We start from the raw sequence: 24,108 nt of genomic DNA, 5'->3' as shown, positions 1-24,108 counted from the left end.
GCAGTCAGCTTAATAACAAGCTCTAGCTACCATGACCAAATGACCCACACAAGTGTCAATCAACAAAATTGTGCCAGGTATATACACTGAACAAGCACATTTTTTTTTTCTCCTTCAGCCCCAGAACACCTAGTAGCTGTCCTACTAACCCCCTCGAAAGGCATGAAAACAAAAGACCGAAAAAGGATTCATGCCTCTGAGTAAGTGCGAGAACATTACCCAAGCACCACACAGAGATACGCAGGCAGTATACGACACAGATAGCCACTTGAACAGCAGCACTTCACCACTTCAACAGCAAATGTCCCTATACCCACCTACCCACCCACCTACCTACTTTTTCCCACAAAGCATCCAACTGTGCCTCAAGTTTTAGTTGGCTTTTTGGCCCGGTTGTATGAAATGTGCTTTTTATATGAACTTCTAGGTGCTGGATTTCTCACTTCTCAGTCTTTGTACCGACGTTCATCTTGCAAAACATTGCTTATCTCACTCAAACATGTCAACCACTTGTCTGTTACCAGTCTTTGGGCATAAAGCAAAGCCAAGAAGATTCTGTGGCACGGGCTGAACTACTGTGCCCCTTAATTCTGAGGCCCGTACTTTACTAACTGCACCAAAAGGCCCACCAGTGCCCTCATGGCCTCAGAGGAGCTAACTGCTTCCCGCAAAGCTAAGGACATGTCAGGGAAGGAAGAACCAGTAAACAAGGTGGTGATTGTACAAGGTAAGGAAGATGGCGATTGTGACAATGACCAAGAAAGAAAAACAGGACCCAATCAACAAGGAAAGCAAAAAGGAACAGAAGGAGTATGTCTCGCTTAGAGGACAGCAATGGCGCCCTGCCATGACCTCCACCTTGAAAACAACTGAGGACACCCAAGCATGCACAGTTGTTGCACTTAAAGCTCCAATTTCAGGGTGACATAAAAAAAAAATCAATAAGTCAAAACAAGTGAGGCACTATTTTGTGTTAGCACCAAGTTTATAGTCATAAGTAGATACAGTTGAATTCCCCTACAACGAATGCCGCTACAACGAAATTTCTGCCACGACAAATATTTTCCGATTCCCCTTCAGCTGCCCATAGAAAGTAATAAAAAAAAAAAAAAAGTCTCTGCATAACAAAGGCATTTTATTCGGTATTTCCGCTTCAACGAACTTTTCAAGAACAAAACTAGGACTGAAAAGGCAAAGCATCGCTTGCGATAGCAGATTAGTAGACATCTATACGAACCAAAGATCGTAGTTTTATCAGCCGTATAAACCTGTAACATTCGCTTACTAACTAAATTACCAAGCACGATGTCACACGCGCACAGGTAAACATGAACACATCTTGCTCGATGACCGCGGGAACTCTGTGTCAACACGCTGGAATGAGACGGCGCGGCAATAGCAGCAAGCGAATTGACCTCCGTGCCATCTCTCGCTTCAACGCGAACTAAACGCCGAAAACACAGTGCACACGACTCTACCGGAACTAGTTGCACTTTGCCCACATCGCAGATCGCTTTGAAGATGAGGCCCGCGCAAACGCACACTTTGTGCACGGCACAGATTGCTTTCAAGACACGGCGGCCGCACCGCAGCCGCTGCTGTCAACACATGATGCCAACGTCTCGTCGTCTGCAGAAAATGACAACCCAATAGACACACTGACTCCGGCGACTGCTTTGAACGTAATGGATTCCTTTGACCTCATCTTAAAAGTTATCAGAGCCCACAACAATGACATTGCGATGGCTCTTTTTAACGGACTGTGAGACTCGCGTAACGCCTTTGCTTGCCATGAAGCGTAAGAAATCCAGGCTGACCGACTTCTGGAAATAAAACTTCCGGTAAGCGCAAGCTTGCCAAGTTTGCCAATTTTGTCATAAGTATACAATGAAATTGTGATAACTCAAACTGCTTCGTTGCGTCGGTGCATGTGCTGCAAAATTAGTGTTTCGCGATCACTCAGGCACACGCGTTGGTTTAGGTGTCAGCTGCAATGTACGAAAAATGCTGTAACAGCGGCGCGAAATGAATTCTCTCGTGAAGTTGACACTTTATTGACAGCAGTAGATTTTTCACTTGCTAACAAAAAAAAAAAAAAAAAAGCTGACGTTACCTTGAATGTCAAAGGCACAGCCATCAGCTGGATCCTGGGAGTTCGCGACTGTCAAGCCCAGTAAAGGGAAGCGACCCTGCAAAGGACACAAGTCTAGAGCTTGTCCAAAATGTTACACATGCAGTTGGGTGGCTTAAGAAAAAGGGATTCATTTGCACGAGTTGGAAACGTGGCTCATCTTGTCATATTTTATTTATTTAAAAAAAATGCAGCAAGAGCTGCTGGCCACAGAACAAGAAATCATGCCAATTCACGTCAATTTACGACAATTTTTCCGAACTAGAAAACTGTCGTGATGCATGATAAATAGCCTGAAGCTCTTTAATGCTTAAAGGGTCCCTGAAACGGTTCGGACAAATGTTGTAGACGCGTAGGGTACAGCTACAGTAAAACATTCGCGTCACAATTTAAGTGAAGCGTCTCATATTAAGAGAGCTACAGACGATTACAAGTTACCCTCCTCCCTAGCCATGCAATTCCTCCTCAACTCGTTCGACGAGTGATCGAGGCTACGCTCCGCCTTCGCTGGCTCTACGTCATGTTGTGACGTGTTGTCATCTACTTCCGGTTGTCTTGGAGCCAGCGCGCGAAGGCTCTCCAACCTCTCCACTAGCCGCCTGGCTGTGAATGCCCAGCAAGAGCGATAAAGCAGCGTGCATTGCGAGCGTTCTGTCGCAGCGCCGAACGTGTCCGGTATTCCGGTAACCACAGGCGAGCTGGGTGTTTTGACGGATAGCCAGAGGCATAAACTAAAGCCCCTCCATACCGCTGTGATGAAGGAGCTCCGTAGACATACATGAGCGGCCTGATCGGCATGCACGGTCCAGCCATCTGGTAGCGCAGAGCTTAACCAGCCAAATTCGGAGCTAATATTCCTGTAAACAAATGTAAAACATTTTAAACATATAAAAAGACAACATGTTCGAGATTATGCTCATGCCGAAAATTTGAGTCAGCAGCAAAGTAGAAAAAACTTGATTACTGCTATACAGTATAGACCACTTATAACGTAACCGCTTATAGTGTAGGACCGGATATAGTACGGTCTTTTCAGACTCCCGTTAATTTTCCCATAGCACTCCATGTATACGCATACTGCTTACAGTGCAGCCGCGTGAGACGAAATGCCGGGAAAATCTCGCTGACAAGGGCGGTAGTGAGCACGCTTCTCAACGAGGTGTGCCCAGCGATGGGAGAGGAGATCAACGAGGGCGATGCGGAGGAGGAGCATGAGTACAAAGGCGATAAAATCGTCGCCGCGCGCTGTATGTGCGAGTGAAAGCGCGCCTTCACAGAGAGCGAACGCACAGTGGAGATACAGGCCCTGTAGCAGAGAGCAAACGCGACTTCAATCGCGCGAAAGGCCGTGGCGGGACGGGAGGGAGGGAGGGAGGGTGGGCGACACTGTGCTGTGGCACCAAATGCGTATCTTGCAACTGGGCGCAAGGGAAGCTGGCGACGCTATCTCCCACGCGAAAGGAGCAAAGCAGGAAGGCAGCACGGGAGGGAGGGAGGGAGGGAGGGAGGGGGGGGGGGGGCGGCGGCTTCTACTCTGCCAACAAATGCGTTTGTGCCTATGCCGGCTGTCGGTGTTGTCGCGTGCACCGTATCTTGAAAGCGATCTCCACATGGCTCTGACCTTTGTATGCGCTGTGCTTACGTCGCTCAGTTTCCGTTGAAGCGATAGACCGCACGAACCTTCGCTCGCTGCGACGGCCGCGTTTCCCCACGCCCGCGTTTTGACACTGGTTGTCTGCGGTCATTGAGTCTATTCATGTTTGCTTGTGTGCGTTGACACCACACTTGTTAATTCAGTTAGTAAGCGAATGTGTCAAGATTATGCAGCCGATAAAACTACTATCCCTACTCCTTATAGCTCTCTACTAATGTGCTATCGCAATTGATGCTTCGCCTTTCGGGAGAAACTGAGACATTTTTTAAAATTATTACTTTTTCTGCTTCATGCGAAGATCGTGGGTACTTGGACATTAACCTTTCAACGTTCGTAAATTTAAACGGATGCAAAACTCCAAGTCGCAAGCTTCGATTCTCGCGTGGCTGCTTGGTTTACATGTTTTGCATACATGCAGGGCTTGAAAATTGTTGTTTTGGTTATATTGCGGTACCGCTTATAGTGCAGATATTCACGACTCAGCGACTTACGTTATAAGTGGTCTACACTGTATTAGCTGTGTGTTTGGTTGAGCTTTGTGCCGCCAGGTGGCTGCACTGTGCAAGCAGTTCATGTTTGCGCCTCCGTTCATCATGTAAAATGTGGTTAAGCGGCCAGTACACTTGTGCTTGCGTTTACCTGAATACTGGACACACTAAACTCTATTGTGGCAATCCTTCGACGTGAAGTGACGGCCGCAAACGCGTAGATGCTGGCGCCGTTTGGATACCGACAGTCCGATCACTGCAGCCACTCTGCTCGTCTGCTGCCTTGCAGCGGGGAACGATGTCACAGCTTGACATGTCGCCTATTGCTACGTTTGCAGCCCACAACGCAACAAGGGCGAACCATGGTGTTCACGAAAAGAAAGAACAAGAGCAACACTGACCGCGCAGCTCTCGTCAACACGGAGCACGTTTTAACACAAGCAGATTACACTTGCTGTGGGTCGGAAGTGCTTTTAGTGTAGTGATACATGTCCTTGTGCATTCTCTTTCTGTTACTTTCTTTTTATAGAAACAAATTAACTAACATCTAAACCATTACGAACAACATTTGTTCACCAGAATGTTGGCGAAATTATCGATGACGCGCCCTGGGCAGCCAATCGGATAGCTGGCCCAGTGACGTGTTATGGTCAAATCGCGTCACTTGGTCACAAAACACAGCCGATTGGCGTGCTGTGATCGATAGCAATGTACCTTTCTAAAACCTTATAATAAATTACACGCTTTACGTGGCGCGCTTAGATGCGTCAATTAATGATCAGAAGGACCTACTCTAATGACTGAGTACATTTGTACAAAATCGTCAAAATCGTTTCAGGGTCCCTTCAAGTCCTGAATGGCAAAGGAATTTGCTGCGCACATTATGACAGTGTATAGACATGTGCACGGGACAAGTGCACATTTCTAAATATATTTATTTAATGCTTAGCGCTGCCAGACAGCAAGAAAATGAGGCAATGCATGCGACACTGTGTGACATCACAATCCACGTGCAGCTTGTAAATGTGCAGCACGCATTTACAAGGACTTGTGTGAGGTTTTATGCGAGACACTGTGCAAGGAGTGTTGTAAAAGTGTAGCACACCTCCAACAAGTGCAATGGAACAGAGGGAAGGGTGTTGCTGAATGGATTCACCTGGTAAGAGAAACGCCCATTGGAGAGGGACAGCTGCACCAGGCAGCTGGAGAACAGTGCCAGGTAAAGGTCACGCCGCTCTTCCCCGGTCAACAGTACCACAGGACCCACGTGTAGCAGCTCGCCTAAGCACTGGAGCTCCTGTGGCATCAGGGTTTCGAGAATGGTGACAAGTCGCAATTAAACATGAGATCAAGGAACAGTAAAATTATAGAACCGCTGGATTGCTTGCCCCTTACGTAGTATTGTAAAAGGTTTGTTTGATGTTTTTGGTACAGCTGAACTACAATTTGACAAAGTCAAGGGGACTCCAGAAATATTTTGTCATATGAAGAACTTTGTTCAACCAAAAACACTTAAAACACTCGTGCAAATAACATAATATTTATTTAATAGTGAGAGAAGCTGTGATTTTTACCTGCGTGAGCTCTTTCAGCTGCGGGAATACAGTTAAGCCTTGATATAACGAAGTCAATAAAGTGAGCACATTGCTTCGTTATATCAAAATATATACCTAACTATATATATATACACACCTTCATGATAAGAAAGAACAAGGCATGCAGAATTTACTTTCAAAGATTGAAAACTTGTGTTGAATAAGCTTTCATAAATCGAAAGTGGCGCATCGCCGTCGCCATTTGTGCGTCATTGGCCACATATATCAAACATACAGCGGCGATATTCTCGAGAGAAGTAATGATAGCAGTTTTATTGTCCGTATAAACTTGCAAACATTCGCTTACTAAATAAATTAACAAGCACGGTGTCACACGCGCACAAGCAAACATGAGCACATCTCGCTCGTTGACCGTGGAAACGAACTGTCAAAACGCTGGAGTGACGAAGCGCGGCGAGCGAATTGACCTTCGTACTAGCATGCCTCTCGCTTCAATGCGGCGAAAACATGGTGCGCGGCGGACTTTCCCCGTCGCAGATTGCTTTCAAGATAGGGTCAAGGCGATCGTTTCGCCGAAGTGGATCGTCGCAGATTACGCCATGCTTCAGTCCACTGAAACCGTTCCGCATTGCTTTGCTGGCGAAAATCCTCTCCTGTTTGCGCCAGTCCAGCAAGCAAGTTTCGGATTCTCCAAACGCCTGTGATACGGGCCCAATTTCTGTCCGTCTCCACACACATGATCACTTTCTTTTTAAATGCGGCATCATGATGAACTTGGTACTTCATGCTGATAGAGCAGACGCAGAGAACGTGAAGGCAGACAGAAGACTATTGCCTAAGCACGTGTACTGCAGCACACGGAGGAAGCTACGATAGCTAGGCTCGACGCGCGTGCGATGCGGCCATTTTGAAATGCCGATGGCTATATGGTAACGCAGATTTAGGGTCGTACTCGATTCTAATGCGCACGCAATTTTTTGACCTGTTTTATAGGAAAAAAAAGTGCGCATTAGATTCGAGTAAATACGGTAATTATACACAGTAGAACCTCGTTCATACGATTCTGCATAATACGTGTTTCAGGATAATATGTTTTTTATCTTATATACGATTTTTATCTCTTATATACGATTATTTTCGGATAATACGATTTTTGGATGATATGTTTCATTTTCCGGTTCCTGTGATGATCGTGTCAAGGCGATTCCACTGTGTGTGTGTGTGTGTGTGTGTGTGTGTATATATATATATTTCAATCTGTAAAGGTAAATTCTGCATGTCTTGTTCTTTCTCATCGTGAAAGTAGCGGGGCAGTGTACACTTTTCTTTTATGAATCGGCAGCATGTTATATGGGTGTCACATGGCACACTTTCCATGGCGTATGGCTCGAACGGGATCGAATTATTTCAGTCGCGATTGGCTCCTTTGCTCAAGCTATGAGAGGGAGCCAATTGCGGTCGAGAATTTAGATCGGGCTAAATTAGGATTGAAAGTGGCTGTGCGACATCAGTCACATTCAGGCGCACTTTTATTTTACTTTATTTCTTTTTATTTTCTGTGAAAATTAGGTGCATGCTATATTTGGGGGTGTGTTAGAGTCGTGTAAATACGATAATAAATTAGCAAGCAAGGTGTAGCACGTGCACGTGCAAACATGAACAGATCTTACTCGATGACCGTGAACACCTGCTGCCTCAATGCTGGTGTGATGAAGAGTGCAAACAGAGGTAAGTGAATGCTTCTACTGCCTTTCCGTTCAACACATCTCCAAAATTTGAGATTACGCGACCTCCAGTACTAGGCACAGCAAGGGCCACGCGCGCGAGTCACGTTATTGTGCACTCCCCCTTGCGTGCGCAGGAAGATGGCGCGCATTAAGCTACCATCATTTCGTCTCACCCTTGCAAGGTTTGCCTTGTATCCACATCAAACGTTGCGCGAGCGCGACGGGATCCTATCAAACTTGGACATTATACGGAACATAATGGCAAGAGGGTCTTGCATTTAGTACTAAAACCACTAATGCTTATCAGATGCTGCTCCGCTTTGGCGGTTGCTCTCTGTTGCATAGCACACAATTTGAGAGGTGCGTTCACAAGCAACCGCATGCAATTCAGTCATTTGACCATTTGTGCACACAGCTGTTTCCATTTATTGCCTTAGCATTCCTCTGCCGCAGCAGTGAAATTTCGTTACACTGAAATTGCGTATAAACTCACTTCGTTATATTGGGGTTGAAGATACATGGTGTTGTATGGACAACATGTTATAAAAATTAAATACTTCGTTATATAGAGAATTTTGTTATCTTGAAATTTCTTATATTGATGTTTAACTGTACATACTAGTAATAGCCGCCATGCCCACTGAGCCCGTCTTCAGTTCCTTTAAAGAAGTTGGCAAATTTCTTAAACAAGTCAATGGTGTTTCGTAAAAGGAACCTCAAACAGGAATGGTAATGCATCTACTGTAGCAACAGGTTTCCCGTGACCTGCCTGTTTCCCCATACTTTCTCTAAAGCTTCATTAGATTGGGCAAAACGTTTGCTACAGTCCATTGCTTCAAGGTTTCCAAAACATCAGGCTCTGTGATTATGCGTCAGGGAACCGAAAGTACTTCATTAAACCGAGGTTGAACTGTAGCAACCTGCTGCAACAGCTCTTGCAGCATGTTGAGGAGTGGTGGCGGTTGCAGGACACTCACAACGGCACTCGCACAGAACATCTTGTGCGAAGAACTGCGCCAGAGGGTGCTCACCTCTCCCTCACAACCATCCACAGTGCCAGCGAGCACCTCCAATTCCAGCTCCTTCTGGCGTCGCATGGTAGAACAGCTGGCCTGCACAAACAGGCAGCCGGATCTCAACAAAACGGCACGGAGAGCAGTACCACCGTGCAAACAGGAGGTTGTATACGTACTGCCATCTCCTTGTAGACGAAGACGCTTCTTTGTGTGTCCCCGCGGTCTATGTGGCTCTCCTAAAAAAATTAAGAAATGCGGGTGGAAAAGATTACAGGTCAACAGTGTTCTAAGAGCACGGCCACTATTGACAAAGGATGTGCTTGGGCACTTTCAACTCAATACTTACACCGTCGAGTGTTCACAGCTGTGCGCGAAACATGGAAACACCAGTACAACTTCTTCAACAACCTCTCAGTGGAGTAAGTTCAAGCAATCAATAACTGTACAAATGATTGTGTACAATATGTCTCAATGCACATTTTTCTTTACTTTTAGTCCTTTGGTCTCCTGAAGTGCTCAAAAGGGGCCCATCATTTTCACTAGGGAGTCTGAAAAAGTGCGCTCGTGAGAACACACCTCTGACCTCTGCAAAATGCGACAAGCAAATAAAGTTGCCCTCGGGTGCTCTGGAGACCACAGAGAGCGAAGTTTCTTAATATAAGTCGACGCACAATAATTCAAAGTCGGTTAATGCTGAATGACAATTTATTCATTCAAGGCTTCGGGGCAATCTAAAATTTTTGGCTTCACAGGTGCGAGTAGTCCTTTGCAAAACAACTGACTCTGCTAGACTTTCAAAAGCATGAACAGTCAGAACGTGCCACAAACTTAAAATTCAACTTGGTGTGTAAGTTTACAGGTACCACAAGGGCAGGCACCACAGATCCAGTCATACACCTGTGCATCTGATATCCTCATGCGTGTACATGGGACTCTCTCGTTTCTCTTTCCTGTGGAACATGGCAGTGACAAGTAGCTCTCTTTGACACTGTTTTCAGTGCATGTGTGGCCAGAACCTAAAATTCTGCATTGGAGCATATCTCACGAAATTTTTGGGCAATTCAAATAGAATAACTAAAAGAAATCGTGGTCCCCAGAAGCTTAATAAATGCGAGTCAACTGTAATTAACAAAGTTAGGGCTAACCTTTCACAAAATTTAACTAGCCCATCCCACCATGGTATTGACAGATTTGTTAATTTTCATTCCAGGAACAGCAACAAAATGCCATCAAGTGTGCCAACATCAGAGCAGGGCAAGTGGTTTCTACCTCAGTGTGCCGCTGGAGCTCAGTGAGCAGGGCCGGGTACTTGTCGAGGCGACGGAATGGCCGGCTCAGCCCTGTCGTCAAAGTCAGAAGGGTGGCGCCAGGTGGCGAAAGCTGCTCTAGCCAGGGACCTAAAATATCTCTGCACAACAAGTGATATAAAAATGGCCTCTGTAAAGCAGCTGAACACTGTAGATAGCTAGTTCAGATGGAAACACAGCATGAACAAAGCACTTCAGCTCTGTCTGTCTTTCTATCATTGTGTCTACTCGTGCTCTAACTGGCTATGACAGATTACCAACATGCCCAAGCACAGATTTTATCACAAAATGTTGCCTGAGGAAGCCCTCTGGGCACTCCTTGCAAATCATTTTTCTCCACGTCGGATATCTCCTAAGATATAATATCATGAGCAGCGCTTGACAACGTCATAATGTTGTATCTGTTACCATGCATGTGAGCTTTTGTTTTGGTTACACAGAACATTCCTCTTATGCATATCAACAGTCAATTCAAAGTTAAAAAATTCCATACACTTGTAATGCCGGCTTTCCGTGGAAGCAGCCTTGCACTTCTGCACATTTTCCACGCCATAATGAAAGCACACAACTTGAATGGCTCACAGTGGTTCCAGAGATCGTCATGCAGAGTTGTCAGCATTGTGCCAAGGTAAAGTTTCAGCAAGAAAACTCAGCTAGCCACAGTTTTCAAGCACAAGGCAGTATGATGCCCAGCTCAAGAAGGTGCACTCTTTACAAACCACGTGTTTGAACATGTCACAGCTTCTCAGACATCCAGCCTATGGGCAGCACAAACCATGTTGAAAATGTAAAAGCCATGCAATAATTGCAGTACATAGCAAGTATGTATTGCTCTGGAAATTCCAAATATACACCTAGTTCATTAGCAGGGTAAATTGCGAGAACACAGCAACTGAGAGATAAGGGAATAAAAGGAATAGAAAGAAATTTTGAAAAATAAGAAGGAAAAAGTTATATCAATAACCAAAAGGTGAAAAAAAAAGAAGGAAAGTAATAATAATAACAATCGTCTCCCGTCAGCCTAGGTGTGAAGCCAGGAGCTGAGATATGCACCTAATGATTGACTATGTGAGCAATACAGTGTTCTATCTAATTAAAGACTACACTCTTCAGCTGCACAAAAATTGTTTTAGGGGCGAAGTTCCTTAGGGTGTGGGTCGTTCCCTCTTCTGTGGTAGTAGTAGTAGTAGCAGTATGTAGCCACCTCTAGTTTATGAATTGCTCAATAGATGGCGTTGTGTGTCCGTATGTGAAAGAGACGCCGCATGTAGTTTCATGAAATGTTCACTAGAAGTCCGTAGCTCTGGTTGGCATGGAGACCGCTATGCATGTATGTATACGCATATATACATATATATGTATATGTATAGTATAACCGGAAGCCGACTTCCGCTTCCATTCCCACTTCCGGTTCCAGAAGCCAGCTTCCGGCTTCCAGAGAATGCTTCCTGCGTTCTTCTCTCTCGTCCGTAGCTCGGTGCGCTGCGGTGCACAAGGGCGTTCGTTCCCGATGCGCGTTCTCTTTCTCTCGTTCCCGACGCGCGCTCTCTTTCTTTCTCGTTTGTAGCTAGGGGCGCTGCGGTGCACAAGGGCGTTCGTTCCCGACGCGCGCTCTCTTTCTCGTCCGTAGCTAGGGGCGCTGGATTGCACAAGGGCGTTCGTTCCCGATGCGCGCTCTCTTTATCTCTCGTTCGTAGCTGTGGTTTACCCGAATGATCCCCCGGTGTTTCGCCCACTCATCATCATTCACTTCGAGGATATGATGTGATTTTTTTTTTTACAGCTGCCTTGGTCCATAAACTTTTGTTGCTGGGCATACAGCAGATAAGTGCTCGCAGTGCAGCACGATGGAACACATCATGCCACAAATCCACACTGCACAGCACAGTGCAGTGAAGCGTCAATGGCATCCAATCTGCATGCTACCCACTTGAGCTTGTCCAAGAGCTGAATGGCACGTGGGTGGTTGGCACAGTAGATCAGCTGGCTGGCCTTCATTCGTGCTGCGATTTGCAGGAAGGCACCACCGACCCGCTGGTCTCGGCTTGGCTGCCTGCAAACCAAAGACAGAAGCAAGCATTACTGCGGGCATGCAGCTACCGAGTCCCTTCCGTGCTGAAGCTGGGTTCTGTGATATTTAGCTGTGTGTGAATGCAATCTGAACTAGTTATAATAAAGTCACATCGACATGAAAATACCTTCATTATAGCCAATGTTCATTACACACATATATTCATTACAAGCTGATATTAGTGAGCCACATTTTATATTTACTTCATTATACCTACGTTCATATCGCAGTTCGACTGCAATTGAAATTTTGAATACGAATTGAACAGCATTTATTATAGTCATATTCGATTTGAGAATTTGATCATAAAAATTTTCAAATACTGATTTCTGGCCTATTGTATTGGATAAGAAGGCTAATAGGAGCGTACATGAATAAACATGACTAGAAGAGGTATGTTTATGAAAAAGAGTACACGTTACGTGGAAGTTGTTACGCACCTGTTGTGAATCCAGCTGAGCTGCAATTACTGTAGAGGACTACGATCCAGAATGCACTTCTGCTACACGAGAACACATATTTCTGTGCTAGCGTGTGGATTAGTGAATTATTTTTGCACAATACCTTCAAGTGGGCTAATCAGTGCTTCTTCATTAGGCTGTCTGCAGATTTGTTACCTCAGTCTTTGTAAAACAGGAAAATCTCAACCAATCATCTTCCGTATTGTGAGATGGCCTTTTCAGTTTCTCATACAGGAGGAACTATTTGGTGTTCGGTTCAGTACTTAGAGCCACGTCTTCCAAAATATTCCTATTCGATTCTGTTTTAAAATTACACTATTTGAATGCTCATGGTGATAACACATATGCATAACACAGTGCCGGAACACAACCAGCTGTGCACATGATGAGCCAGAATTTGGTGATGACCAAGAATGATTGAACTGATGGGTGCTCTGTGGTTCAATAAAACGCTTACCGGATGTGCTTTCAGCCTTCGTTCAGCCTCTCAACAAGTAAATTTACCACTTAAAAAAAATTATGAACATTTTACACCAAAAAGTTCAGTCACTAAGTGACATTCATTTCCATGCAAAATACTGCAGCCATTCATTTCATAAATATGATCAGCGACCGCAAACATTAACGCTTTTGTCTTCGGTAACTGCATTTCGGTCGTTTTGATTCGCAATCTTGCTGTTTTTTGTTGTTTTTTTTGCATGCATTCAATTCATTAGCACTTAGATTAAAGCTGCTGGCGCTTGGATTAAAGGGTCCCTGAACCACTTTTTATCGAAGTGGAGAAAGACATTTGAAGTGTAAAAAGGGTATTTCAGAGTACTTTGCCGCAAAAAGTACTTTAATGTATTCAGCAGAAGCGGAGTTATTGGCAATCAAACACAGCCTCCGCTGTCCTCCCGTTCCTTCTTCAATGCCTTGCACTGCGAAGGCTACGGCAGTGTGGGGCGTGGCCACAACTCTCCGCCTTGGAAATGTCACCGTCGCGCGCAGTTCAAATTTAATTTTGGATGTTAACGTAGACGCCACGCTAAACATAAGCCAAACGCGGTTATCCTCAGCGAGCCGCAGTGCGCTTAGCCGGTGGACTCGTGGCGGCACCCCGCGGCGGCCGCGGTGTAGCCAACCACAGCGACCAATAGCAGCCACTAATGGGAATGTGCTTTATTACGAAATAAAGCACACAGAAAAGAGTGAGAATCATGGCTTCTGTTGAAACGAGAGTGTTTGAGAGAAAGGTGACTTTGCGCTGCGCTTGCGAGCTCCACACACTACGTACGGCAGCAAAACTTGGCTGAGAATTTCACAGCAGCGTATGCTACTTGCAGACAATGTTAGTTAACCAAGCACAAGGGGTGATTCAGGGCCCCTTTAAACATGTTGGCGCTTGGATTGAATTCGCCGGCGTGCAGCCTATTTGTGCTAGCGCTGGGAATAAATATGTTGGTGTTAGGATTAAATGTTTGGCACTTGAATTAAATAATTTGGCGCTCAGGTTATTTCTGTGACACTCGGATTATTTCAGCTGGCACCTGGATGAAAGTGAGCACGACACCAATCCGCCACTGCAATAGTCCAACAACCATGCGAACGACGCGGAGAACATGGATTTCACTTCACTTGACTGCAGATCTTGTAAGAATATCAGCGTGGCTTTTACTGCTAAATTAAACAAACAAAATTATTTGGACTTCCTATCACTATTTTTTTCCCGATGCACGCCATCTCCAGCAGCCTATCCACATCATCTTGAGGAACACAGTGCGGAGACGAGGACAACAAAGAAAAAAAAGCAACAGGCCAGTGCCTGTCCTGTCGCTTTTTTCGTTCTTTGTTGTCATCTTTGCAACATGTTCCTCAGTATGTAGTAACACCAACTTGGCCAACTATTGCTCTTCTGTTATAAACTCTCAACATGCTCAAGTTTGCATCTGTTACACATCATAGTAACATGGTGGCTATGAAGTTATGGGTTCTTTTTCCAGCCAAGGTAGCCACATTCAGACATGAGAAAGAAGCAGAAAAGCTCATTGGATTTAGGAGTATGTAAAAAAAACTGAGGTGGTCAAAATAAATCCAGAGCCCCCCATTAAAGTACCCTTCATAGCCCACAGCATAGTTTCGTGGTGCAAGACCCCTTCAATTTGCCCCCATTCTGTCTTGCGGCACTGTCACTCACTCTCTGACGCCCTCCAATGCCTCCAGCAACTCCGTGTGCACCTCCAGCACAGCAGGAAGGTTGCCCATCAGTTGCCGCAGGTCCTGGTCACTCAACCTGCCAGAAAGAGGACAAATGTGCTTGAAACCAACCCATGCTATTTACATCACAATGATAACAAAAGCCAGCATGCTGATCAAGAAAAAAATATTGCTTCAAGGGGATTTAAACATAAAAGTTCACACAACTCCCCTACAGAACAAATACAGTAGCCATGCTACAACCAAGGAATTTTTCTGAGGCCACCTGCCCATGCCCAAAGTTCACTGGCAACTACTTGCTAAAGCGTAATGAGCTTACAACAGCTGCATTCATGTAGGCTGGTAGACCAGTAACAGCCTTTTTCCTTCTCTCAGTTGACCACAAAATCGAAGAACTGCACTTTTCATCTTAATGCCTACTAATTAAACCAATTCAGAGCCACGCAATGAATTTCCATTCTTCCATTTAAAACCTGTGCCCTAGCTAACCAAAAGTTTTCCTGGTGGTTTCAGGCTTGCTCTCCTGCACTTTTGAAATGCCTAGGCGCCGGTGCTACACTAGTGCTTATGCAGGCTCGGCTGTTTTGTTTCTGCAGAACCAACTTTATGCAACTGCTCAACTGAGTTCACCTTCGCAGTTGAATAGCACTGAGCTGCAGGGGTGAGCAGCACAAATGGAGCGTGCCCACAAAAGTGATATTTTACTCCCAGCATGTTCCAGTTTGGTCTAATGCTACGAGCACTACACTGACAGGAACTCACAAGCCAGATTGCTCAAGGGGCTGCAGGTAGCTGCTCATCAGGGTCCTCAGCTCATGCACATGGCTTGCCTCCGTGTCCAGGATGTCTTTGAACACCTGTACACAAAAACACACAGGTTTATAACACCTTTAATAGCCTCCTCATACACACTAGCATCAGTCACTGAAGCCAATGGCTGTTAAAATCTACAAGATTCATCAGATCCACTCCACTGAGGTCCCAGTGGAGTGGAGCCAATGGAGCTTGTAGTTCCCAACCACAGTTGGTTTCAATGGGCAATGAAAGTGCATGTGTGACTAGAGTGTAACACTGTGTCCTCAAACAGTTGAAAACAACAAATACCTTTTTGTATAACTAATAATGGCGGATATAAAACTTGTTTAAGGCACTGGGCCGTATGTAGGATATGTGCAGGCTCCAAGTCACATTTTAGTGTGCGCAGGAAAGGGTTAAAGAGGACACATCCCTAAACTAATAAACTTTTTACAACCCTTTTACCCCTTAGGAGCACCCTGCCATTTTTTCTACAAGTCAAAGGTACCTTTGCAACTCCTGACATCACCGACAACTAAAACAAATTTGACCTACTGCGTATGATGAACCATGTTGTCAACACTTAATTTGCAGGTGCTCATGTGTACCTAATGACAATGGTATACATGCAGGTACATGAAATTCTGTACCTTCTGTCACAATTTCTTTGCAGTTACATTGTTGAAGCTCAAGATCTACCTAAACTGGAGGTTAGAAAGCTGATATTTCATATTTACTTTCCCATTAAATATTATTTAACACAATCAAATCTCAGAGATATCATCTCTTTTAACAAATGTCAACAGACAAGAAAGTGACGACCTTTGCTGGAGTGTGCAAAGACATTTCTGAGGCTTTCGTTTAGTTGCTTAATGAAATCAGATTCACAGGGGCTGTATAAGGCATATAAAGAGACATCTAGGGATTTATAGAGGTGCCCGTAAGAATATGCATGAAAAATAATCCCTAACACTGTTCACAAAGGCAACACAGACTGCATTCGAGAGCTCTTTGAGCCAGGTGTGACTAACTCAAACAAAAGCAACCAAGAAGCATCAGAGAAAGAGTGTGCATCTGGGCCAGTATTTTGTAGCGATGCCTTATGACTTATTCCATACTAGTCTTATCATCCACCGCTCACGGTCGGCTGATCCCGTTGATAACGCGAGCGGACTGTCGCTCTGACCACTGACAAAGTGTGATAAACACCAAAAGGCATTAGCACCGGAAAGGCATCGCTAGAAAATACCGGCCCTGACCTCTCAGGGCTGAGCATTGCAAACCTGCCACAACGTTTTAACGTTGAGCAATGGCAAAAACATGCTACATCGAGCCTACTGCTATGGTTTGTACTATAGTTGGATTACTTTTTCGCTTCTTTGATCAAGAGTGCCCCTCACATCATAATTGTAATTGGTATATATCTGTGTGAACGCAGTAAAACCCCCAATTAGCATTCCAATCAATGGCATGAACACAGTCTTCACAACAACGATGGTAGGAGCGAATAATAATACACTACCTCAGCTCAGTGCGTCTTTCTTTTCTCCTCACTAAAGACAGCGAACATAGTACATCCTTCTGTCTACCACACTCCAGCATTACACTGTGGTGGGAAGAAAGCAGTGTAACTGTGTAGCAGCTGGGTTTTGCAGAACGACATGAGTACACAATGGCACACACATCGGCTCACTAACCACAAAGTAATGAGTTCCATACATAAAGCACACCAAGGGCTGCTCAGAACTTTCTTTCTTTGCTCTGTTGTGCATTGCTCAAGCAATGAGAGAACAGCACTGAACTCTGTACACACTGCTAGCCTGCAACAGAGACAAAGAGCCAGTGTGTGCTTCTTACCATGTTCCGATGCCTTGAGCTGAGTGAGTGGTCAAGCGCCCGGGCCTGGACTCCAATAACCCGAGACGCATCACCAGCTTTTAAGAGAAAGACATATTTTGTGCTCATAAAATTACCACCACCACTAAATTTTGAGATAACTGCATAGCTTTAGTATACACTGAATTATATTGCCCAATTCTTGTCATTAACTGTTACTCATTTTTGCCCATTTTCCTCCTTCCCTATGCAGGGTAACACGGTAGAGCACAATAGCATAGGCCTATCTGCCTCTCATAAGTTCTCTTTCCCAGCCCCATTGTTATGATGGTACACACGAGGGTGCAGGCTTGATTCTCGGCCATGGCAGCTGCATTCTGCAATCGGAATTCAAAAGAAGCTCGGAACTTGGAGTTAACTGCATGTTAAATACTTTAAACACTGCCCCCCCCCCTCCCCCCAAGCTTCTGCAGCAACTCTTATGGGCAACTTTGTTAAATTAAACCTTATTCAAATGCGGCCACCACCAATTCACTTGTTCATTTGAAAACACAAGTTCACTTGAAAACTGGGATGCCCGGACAAGGTAGTATAAGCAAAAAAATTATGTGTTTGCTGGTTTCTATTCTAGTTACTACAAAATGCACTAGCTTAACTAGACAGCTAAAGGAACTACATCAACAGAATGTGCCACATTTGAGCATATCAGTTATGCTTGTAATGAAATGCAAGTAGAGCTCCTTGTCCCTTATTACTGTGACACCCTTTCTTGACAACATAAGACTAATTTGCCAGTATTTGTATTAAGCAATGGAATGAAAACTAACACAATTACTTATTCATATAGTACAAGATTTTTTTCCAAGATGACAAACAGACTTTGTATAGTGCGATATTGATGTTAAAAAAGAGGTGTGACTACTACCCAGTGAAAACACTTCATCTATAGGACATTTGAATTATGTCCAAATATCCACGCATAATTTTGGTTACAAATAGGACATCCACCAGATGTCCAGTTTCGGATATCCTACAGTGGATGTCCCAAGGTTATTCTACAAAGACCTTTTTTGATGTACACGTGAATATTTGTCTTCCAATTGAGGCTTTGTCTTCGAGTTTCCTTGTAACAGAATAATGTTTTCTCGCATGTTCGATTTACAACCCAAAGCTATCATGACTGCAGCTCGTGTGTACATCGTACTTTATGAGATTTCCGACTCAATTTACTTGACTCAATTTGACAAAAATGACTCAATTTAGAGCTAGTTCAATAATTCATTTGCATTTGTCGGAAGGCCTAGAAGAATGAGGAGTATTCTGCACTTTCACACACATGCGTGCACACGTAACTTGTGCACACAATCATAAGAAGCCAACAAACAATGACACCAAGGACAACATAGGGGAAATCACTTGTACTTACTAATTCAATTAAAGAAAATGATAAATTCACAGAAATTAAAGTGGATGAAAAAACAACTGTCCGCAGGTGGGGAACGACCCACGTCTTCGCATTACACGTGCGATGCTCTCACCATTGAGCTACCGCGGAGCCGTTTTCCCATCCACTTTCTGGGGTATTTATGTTTTACAACTAGAACTCACCCTGGGAGTGTTAGCCAGCCGCGTAATGCGAAGACGTGGGTTCGTTTCCCATCTGCGGACAGTTGTTTTTTCATCCACTTTAATTTCTGTTAATTTATCATTTTCTTTAATTGAATTAGTAAGTACAAGTGATTTCCCCTATGTTGTCCTTGGTGTCAATGTTTATTGGCTTCTTATGATATGATTAATAAAAATCGGGCCCCTCGGTTCTCTATCTTCTTGTTCATTACATAACGAGGGCTCGAATCCGGCAACATTGATGCATTCAGGTAGCATATGTGGGTTTATTGACCAGTTGCCATCGCCCAAAAAGATCACGTGTTCGTGACGCCTGCGGAAGAAAAGATGTTCCACATCCGCCCCTAGGTTTGTGAGTGGTGGCGCTGGCTAACACTCCCAGGGTGAGTTCTAGTTGTAAAACATAAATACCCCAGAAAGTGGATGGGAAAACGGCTCCGCGGTAGCTCAATGGTGAGAGCATCGCACGCGTAATGCGAAGACGTGGGTTCGTTCCCCACCTGCGGACAGTTGTTTTTTCATCCACTTTAATTTCTGTTAATTTATCTTTTTTTTATTGAATTAGTAAGTACAAGTGATTTCCCATATGTTGTCCTTGGTGTCAATGTTTGTTGGCTTCTTATGATATGATTAATAAAAATCGGGCCCCACGGTTCCCTTTCTTCTCGTTATGCACACAATGTATCTGTTCTTGATGCATGGGTGCTCTGCCCGCTGCATCTGTAACACAGCGTGCAAAAACTGTGCAAAAGGCCCTGGCATATGTCCGTAACACACACACAGTATGTGCCCAAATGGTGTCCCTTGCCAACATGCAGGGGATGTCTGCAAGACACGGAGAGTGTGACCAAACTTCCATGTGAGGGACGTCCGCAGGACGTATTCAATACATCCCTAGGATATCCATAGGACGTCAGTGTTGTCACTGGGACTACACTAAGTAACCAGTTATGCAGTTATGCTGCATTGCATTCTGAAGCGTATGTCATGTAAGTGACGTTCTTATTTATTTCATCCTGTGTAAGTTTCAAATTATGTTGATAGTATGGTGAGAGAATTGTTATTGCGGCATCTAGGCTGGGATTATGTGCATTTTTTTACTGGTTTATGGGAGTAACTATGCAAGCTATGCGACAGCTTGGAAAAAGGCTCAAGACCCAATTTTAAGCTTCCAGCAGCTTGTCCCAGTATTGTCAGTCAATGATACAGAAAGCTTTCACAACAATATTTCCTTCCAGTTGCACAATGACCAAATGTTCTTGTTACTATCCTGAAAAATTAGTATTTCACTTTGAGTTTTCAACACCAAAACCATAACTTTCAGGAACACTGCTTGCAACTTTGTAATCACAGTAATTATAAAATAAGCACCTTTTGTAAACCCGATTAATGCACACACGTACATGTGGGTGATGCACCCAGAACACAAAGGCCCATCCATAATGCTGTCCCTGGTCAGTAGCTGCATTAGATCAGCCTGGCCCACAGTGCAATCGCATACCTTGGGGCTTGTGGTCTTTGACATAGTTGCTAGGAAACCAGCCAGTGTTGCCCTGGAGGGTGCCTTCCCACCAGCCCCCATCCAAGGCCTGCGTCACCGTCAGGATGTCACCTTTCTTGAAGCACAGCTGGAAACAAACATAATCAGGACACTCATTCCTGTCACTCTCTTTCATTATATCTTATGTTGCAAAAAAATAGGCACGTAATTACTCGCTCTTCTGCCGCATATGCAGGCACTGTTGGTAACCACATTTCTTATTTTAAAGGAGCTTATTTAATAACAAACTCTGATGTTAGGTCCACAGTAAAGCAGCTGCTCTGTGCTGTAATGATGATGCAAAATGCAAATCATGCATTTCCAATGAATGGGCTTGTATTGATCGAAACATCTTAACATACAAGAAAACGGAGAAAGGACTTTGGCCCTGGACCTCTGTCAAAAGGGTGACTGCTCAATTACTTTAAATCTCTGTCACAATTCACACCTTGAACAGCAAAGCTAAGGTGTTATTGCGCAACAAAAGGACAAGGACGGCAGAGAAATACACACACCAAGCGCAAGGTGTTATTGTGCTTGGTGTGTGTATTTCTCTGCCGTCCTTGTCCTTTTGTTGCGCAATAACACCTTAGTAATGGACTACCAACTTGCCCGCAACGCTGCCCTCATTAACAGCAAAGCATTTTCTATTCATGTGGGGGAATGCCACCTCTCCTTTGCACACTACCAAAGGTGACACAGCTCTTATATATGACGCAGGTTTGATTCTGCCCTGCACTAGATAAATTTTTAAGGATATTTTTTTTTCTTCAATGTCAGAAACACCTTGAAGCTATGTCTTCTAACAATAATTCTCGTTTATTTTTATTTTGCTTGTTTTATTTTACTTTAGCAAGTAACTATACTGTCAGCTAAGCTGTATTGCGGTACAACATGCCCCTGAATGTACACTAAATCCTTTGGGCTCGCAAAAAATAGCGCACACAGTACTTGCACCATACCGCAACATCAGTGGATTACCATGTTATCCAAATGGCCAATACAGCAATGCCAGCAGAGCTACAACTCTTTATTACTATAAAACAACAGGAGTCTGAAATATAGCAAATACAAAATTTAAACACCGATCTTAGTAGACATTGTGGCATACGAAAGTTTCATGCAAGTTGCGGCTAGCCAACACAACTGGTAGAACAAACCTCAGAAGGTTTAATTTTTTACAACCTTCAATCCGTGACAGTTACTAACAATGGTATATGGTAATAAAAGGCAGACACATGTGTGAATAACTATCAGAAGTCATACAGCTCAATAAAACTGCAGAAAGATGCTTGTCCTTATCATGTTATACTCTTATATTCCTGTCACTTTTGGATTTTTAAGCTCGTTGCACAGCAGCTATCACCATCGCGACATTGAATGCCATTAAGTATGCGCGTATAGCAGCGACCGAAATATAATGGCATTAAGAAACACTTAAAGCCATACATTTTTAATGGCATTAACCTCGCCCGTGTAGAAACGACCCTGAACATTCCAGCAGACCACCTGTATGCAAAAATATTTTTTGACAAACTGTGCATAGCATGAAGATCTTCCATTCTTTAGGTATTACTATATCTGCTCCTACACAGTGTAAGCCTGTCTATCACTATATATATATGTATATATATATATATATATATATATATATATATATATATATATATATTCGTCCACACTGTTTGGCCGACACAGGTGGCACGAAGTAAAATCTAGATTTACATGACACACCGACTTCTTCAGCTCCTACGTAAACTAGCCGTAAATACAGAAAGCTTGGCCAAAAAGGGCATTAGCACATGCCATCGCGAAAGGCATCTTGCAATTTTTCACGAGCAGTGCACTTTCTTTGAAAAATAAGATGACTTATGGCATCCTTGACGAACCGCACTGGTGCGCCCTGGTGCGCCGTTTCATCCAATGTTTATAGATGCTTTATGCATACGTTGGTTGCATCCGATCATTATCTAATCATCCTCGCACTAGGGCGCCCCAGTGCTCACCTGTGCAGGGTTTGTCGAGGATGCCATTAGCGGAGACAGTAAAGGTAGTAGGCCCTCGTGTTGCTCACCTCATCATTGTTTTTCCCCTTGAAATTGTGGATTGCGCGGACAAGTCTCGGCGCGACGTCTGAAGTCATGTCAACCGGCGCAGATCATGACGGTCACGACGAATTCTCTCCCCACTTGGCCTGCAACGAACGCTGCAAACAGAAAGCGGCCACTGCTTGATCAAAGGACGGACACAGGTTTGTATCACGGCTGTACGAGTTCACCTCGGCTGAAAGATGACTTAAGAAGCGAAGTCGCGTGTTTCAGATTAACAAAAAACAAAGTCGTAGCTTCCGAATTTGCCACAGGAGAAAATGACGGCGAAACATGTTACAGCAAAGTCGTAGCACATGTAACCGCAAAGGGCGCTCGCGGCAGCCTACATCGAGTAAGGAGTGCGGCGACATATAAGGCGGTGATCAATTAAGCATACAAGCTGCGTTGAACACAATGTCTTGAAACATCCGCGCCCTCCCAAGGAAACCAGAAACGGAACTGCATGCGTCACTTGTGCACGTATACGCGACGGCTTGCAGGCGTCGCAACGCGGATGATCTCACAGCTCTATGTTGACGGCGCTTATGGTGTCCTGTATCAGCACGACTAACCGCACTCCGGTAGCTGGAACAGATGTTAAACGTTTCCTTTGATCGGGATGACCGCCACAAATCATGATCAGATGCCCGATGCGCTCCAGTAAACAAGAGGGAGTGGCCCTCACATTTCAAGAGATCCGTGCTTTCCGGTTCACTTGTCAGGTGCACAGTGCGTTCTGACACGTTGTCGCAGCATCAGACATGGGTCAGGAATCTGACATTTCATCACACCCAAAAGCAACACAACACATATCGCGAAACTCGCAGCGCGCAGCCATTACGGCCATTACCGACAATCGGTGGTGACTATCTCTACGCGCTGCCGCTAAAAAGTTGAGCTCTCGTTTCGGCAGTGTGTTGCGGCCTAATTTCGGTTTGGTTTGGTTTGGTGCCTGTAGATATACCACAACCCACTACGGGGGATTGGCCATGAATCGGGCGGCAGTGGGAAGAAAAATGAAGGATACCTAAATGGGATTTTATTACTTAAGAATGAGATAATCAATGAATTATAATCGTTAATATTAATTTTCATTTAAAATTTGAAGCAAATATTTTTGTTGTCTTTAAAAAAAATTAGCATGGCAGTCTCTTTGTTTCCATTACAAAATTAAATATGGCATCACATACGCTCCTATTACAGTGTCCTAGTGCCGACGCCCCCAGAGATAGAATGATAGGTAACGTAATGTTCAATCCAAGTTGGCGGAGGGGACCTTCTAGAAGTCGTTTTCTATGCATGGTGAACCTACGACACTCTATAAAGAAATGATCCATAGTTTCGGGTTCATTGCAATAAAAGCATTGAGGGGAAGGCGCCAAACCAGACCTATCGGTATAGAAATTAAGCCTTGGTATTCGGCAACGCATTCTAGTAAACGACACCTCAAATTTTCTTGTTGAACACCATCTGCTGTGCCAAGGAAACCTAAGGTGCTGAAAATCGGTGTTATTGAGTACACATGATTTGGCCTGTTCTTCTTGGACAGAACATTTTTTAAATCTCGCAGAAGTGACGTATGCCGAAGGTCTTAGGATCCTCAGTACCGGGCCG

General features: G+C 44.3%; 1 protein-coding gene across 1 annotated transcript in view; it reads right to left on the bottom strand.

Moving 5' to 3' along the window:
• Nucleotides 1–23,347, bottom strand: part of LOC119441992 (rho guanine nucleotide exchange factor 7-like) — a 34,300-nt gene extending 10,953 nt beyond the window's left edge. The window contains exons 1-12 of the mRNA XM_037706683.2: nt 23,180–23,347; nt 22,479–22,610; nt 20,366–20,492; nt 17,260–17,336; nt 15,370–15,464; nt 14,588–14,683; nt 11,810–11,932; nt 9,842–9,980; nt 8,749–8,808; nt 8,588–8,668; nt 5,430–5,570; nt 2,114–2,189 (exon numbers count right to left, since the gene is read on the bottom strand). Of these exons, the coding sequence (XP_037562611.1) occupies nt 2,114–2,189; nt 5,430–5,570; nt 8,588–8,668; nt 8,749–8,808; nt 9,842–9,980; nt 11,810–11,932; nt 14,588–14,683; nt 15,370–15,464; nt 17,260–17,336; nt 20,366–20,492; nt 22,479–22,547 (1,084 nt within the window). The 5' untranslated portion in view covers nt 22,548–22,610; nt 23,180–23,347. The remainder of the gene's footprint in view (nt 1–2,113; nt 2,190–5,429; nt 5,571–8,587; nt 8,669–8,748; nt 8,809–9,841; nt 9,981–11,809; nt 11,933–14,587; nt 14,684–15,369; nt 15,465–17,259; nt 17,337–20,365; nt 20,493–22,478; nt 22,611–23,179) is intronic.
• Between the last annotated feature and the right edge of the window lie 761 nt (nt 23,348–24,108).

Source organism: Dermacentor silvarum, chromosome 2 (assembly GCF_013339745.2).
Source record: "Dermacentor silvarum isolate Dsil-2018 chromosome 2, BIME_Dsil_1.4, whole genome shotgun sequence".
Taxonomy (NCBI): domain Eukaryota; kingdom Metazoa; phylum Arthropoda; class Arachnida; order Ixodida; family Ixodidae; genus Dermacentor; species Dermacentor silvarum.
This window is presented reverse-complemented; position numbering and strand designations above follow the sequence as displayed.